This window comes from Cordyceps fumosorosea (assembly GCF_001636725.1).
Source record: "Cordyceps fumosorosea ARSEF 2679 chromosome Unknown scaffold_52, whole genome shotgun sequence".
Taxonomy (NCBI): domain Eukaryota; kingdom Fungi; phylum Ascomycota; class Sordariomycetes; order Hypocreales; family Cordycipitaceae; genus Cordyceps; species Cordyceps fumosorosea.
Genome location: NW_017387352.1, coordinates 67,602 through 70,235, shown reverse-complemented (window position 1 = coordinate 70,235; position 2,634 = coordinate 67,602). Strand labels below are relative to the sequence as shown.

General features: G+C 48.3%; 1 protein-coding gene across 1 annotated transcript; it reads left to right on the top strand.

Moving 5' to 3' along the window:
* Window positions 1-874: 874 nt before the first annotated feature.
* ISF_09529 (hypothetical protein) lies at window positions 875-1,444 on the top strand (the record flags this gene model as incomplete). The annotated part of the gene is made up of 1 exon (XM_018853130.1): window positions 875-1,444. The coding sequence occupies one exon, from the start codon at window positions 875-877 to the stop codon at window positions 1,442-1,444; it is 570 nt and encodes a 189-aa protein (XP_018699693.1).
* Between the last annotated feature and the right edge of the window lie 1,190 nt (window positions 1,445-2,634).

Below are 2,634 nucleotides of genomic sequence, written 5' to 3'. Positions count from 1 at the left end.
TCGGGCGCTCTTGGTCTGGAATATCTTCGGGCCATATCAATTGTAATGACAGTGCCTTTGCAAAGCGCGTTTCCACTAACACGCGAAATGTTTTTTATAGTCGTAATTGTTTCTGAATGAATGCATAGGAGAGTCTTGAAAAGACAAGCTCGTCTGCCGAACATGCAAGACGATATTTAAGTGTTGATAGGTTCCATGCTCCTCTCTACTTTGCCTCCGATGTCTGATTTCTGAAGTACGTTTCCAGTCTTCAGGTAGCTGTAGCTGCTGGATATAAGGGTAAGCCTTTGATACCTAGTTGTCTCTATTTTTAGGGGCCAACGCTAAGGTAGAGGCTCTACAGGGTCTCTTCAGTGCCTAGCTTCATTGCTAGTCATCGACCTCCGTACAAGGCACCGTAGCTGGTCACTTTACCACTCGCTAAGGGGCACCCTCTGAAATGAATTAGTACTTGAATTAATGCCAGTGGCTGGCTGTCACGCAGCTTGCACACTCGAATGAAGTCGCGTATACTTCAGTAATTAAGTTATCAAAATAGTAATTTTATTAAAATAACCATTCAATTACTGCAATCTAAGTAAGAACTAACGCTGTCGAGTTCTCTCATTCCCTAAATATAATAGTTTGCCACGTAGAGTATACGGCGTATCGATGCCCGCTAGAAGCAAGTCTATAACCGACTTCACATGTCCCAGAGCGGCCGCTGTGATCAGAAGCGTCCGACCATGGTTATCGTATCGGTGATAGTCGTAGATCAAGAGGTAAAGGAAACGACGACACACTGGCAAGAAGTGGCTGCAATCTTTGTTATTCAAGTAGTTTACGATCTGCAGGAGAAATTCATCCGGGAATTCGGTGAGGCACCGCCGTTCAGATGCATGAGCTGTCGACATTTACGTCGACCGCTTCGATAGCACCATCACCCGAGGTGGTGGCATCGAGCGTCTTTCGCCAAAAGACAGCCTCGATTTGGGCTCATTGCCGCCCGGCGGAGGGCAAGATCAATCCAGCTGCCTGGATCGACGCTGACAGCACGCGATGGTGGCACTACCAGCCCTGCTTTGACAAGAAAAGGGCAAAGCGATACAAATATTTAGGCGGTACGTCGACCATCGTTACGCACCTGCGCAAGGAGCACAACATTGTGGTCTCCAGCAAACGCGAGGCCAGCACGGAGGTAACAAAAAGCCGTCTTGGAAGTATTTCTGCCTTTTTGTTGGGAGGGAACCTCCATCCCACTAGAAAACGCAAGGTGGCTATGGAGGAAGATGCCTTGAGTCCTGTCACTCTGCGTGAGCTATACTGTCGCTACACGGTATCCTGCAGCCTCCCCTTTGCCCACGTCGAACAGCAGGCGTTCCGTGACTTGATCCGCTATATCCGCCCGGCCGCCGACGATCTTTTGCCCAGGTCTGTCGATACGAAAAAAACCGAACTGGACTAAGAAAGAAACAAGCCGAACATGTGAGTTGGTTAGTCGACCATCAATTATAATAGGATTCCTTTTGCTCCCCCCTTCCCTTATAGCATCACCACCCTCCCTTTGATGACGAGCTTGCTAACGCGTTGGTTAACATTGCAATGCCAGTAGCGACCACCTGAACTCTCAAAACGCCCGCCGTAGCCTGCGGCCTCTCACACTGGCTGCAGCAAAGGGCCGCACAGAAGCCGTCCGAAAACTACTTCAGGATAGCAATGTCCTAGTCAACGGCCTGAGGGGTACGGACCGCGGCAAGCCTCTGTTAAAGCCTGCCATCCGGAAAAAGAAGAAAATATGAAGGTGCGTCTTGCACACGACGACATTGGTGTCAACATAACGGACCGCCGGGGACGAACGGTGTTAGATGTTGCTGCCTATTGCGGTTCTGCGTCTATTACAGAATTCTTGCTTAACAATGGAAGAGTTTCGATTCCTCTGGATTGGCGGCATTGCTGTTTGCTGCCACTTATGAACATACCGGGTTGTTAGACTGCTATTGAAGTATGTACGCCCTGACTTCCGGAATCGAACGCTGGAATGGTACGCTCTGCGGTCGGGGCATTTTTCCATCGCGTGACTATGAGGAGCTCTGACCTTATCATTGTATGCATACGCTATCGACAATGCACTGAAACAGCCAATTGGGAGAGATTGTGTTCGATGGTCTCTGATTGAATAGAATGCCCTTCGGGTGTACAGGTGCGCCTTAGTTACTTGTTGCCAGAATTTCACATTGAAACCCTTTCCCCCCAGGTCGCCTTCCAACAACACAACCAATATACAAGCGAATTATCCGATAGCATCTTTCTATCCGCTATATATTGAAATTGCAGATATAATTATCCTTAAGTCGGCAGCAGCTGTTGGGAGAGTAGGAGTAGCGGCGGGTTCTAGTACTATAGATTAGTATTAGGGTTAGGCCTGGCTAATTGGAAGGACTCACTAAGCTGGCGTTGTTGTTGCTTGTGACTGACAGCCGCCGAATTGATTGCAGTATTGGCGCCTTTCTAGGGTTGTTTGCTGCTCCTCGTCCATTGGGCTTGCGAATCCCGTCACTGCGAGAAAGTGAATGATGATGTACGGAAATTTCATGGTAGTATAAAGCAGTCGAGAAATAATGAAGAAGGATGTAAACTCAACACGATTTAACTATT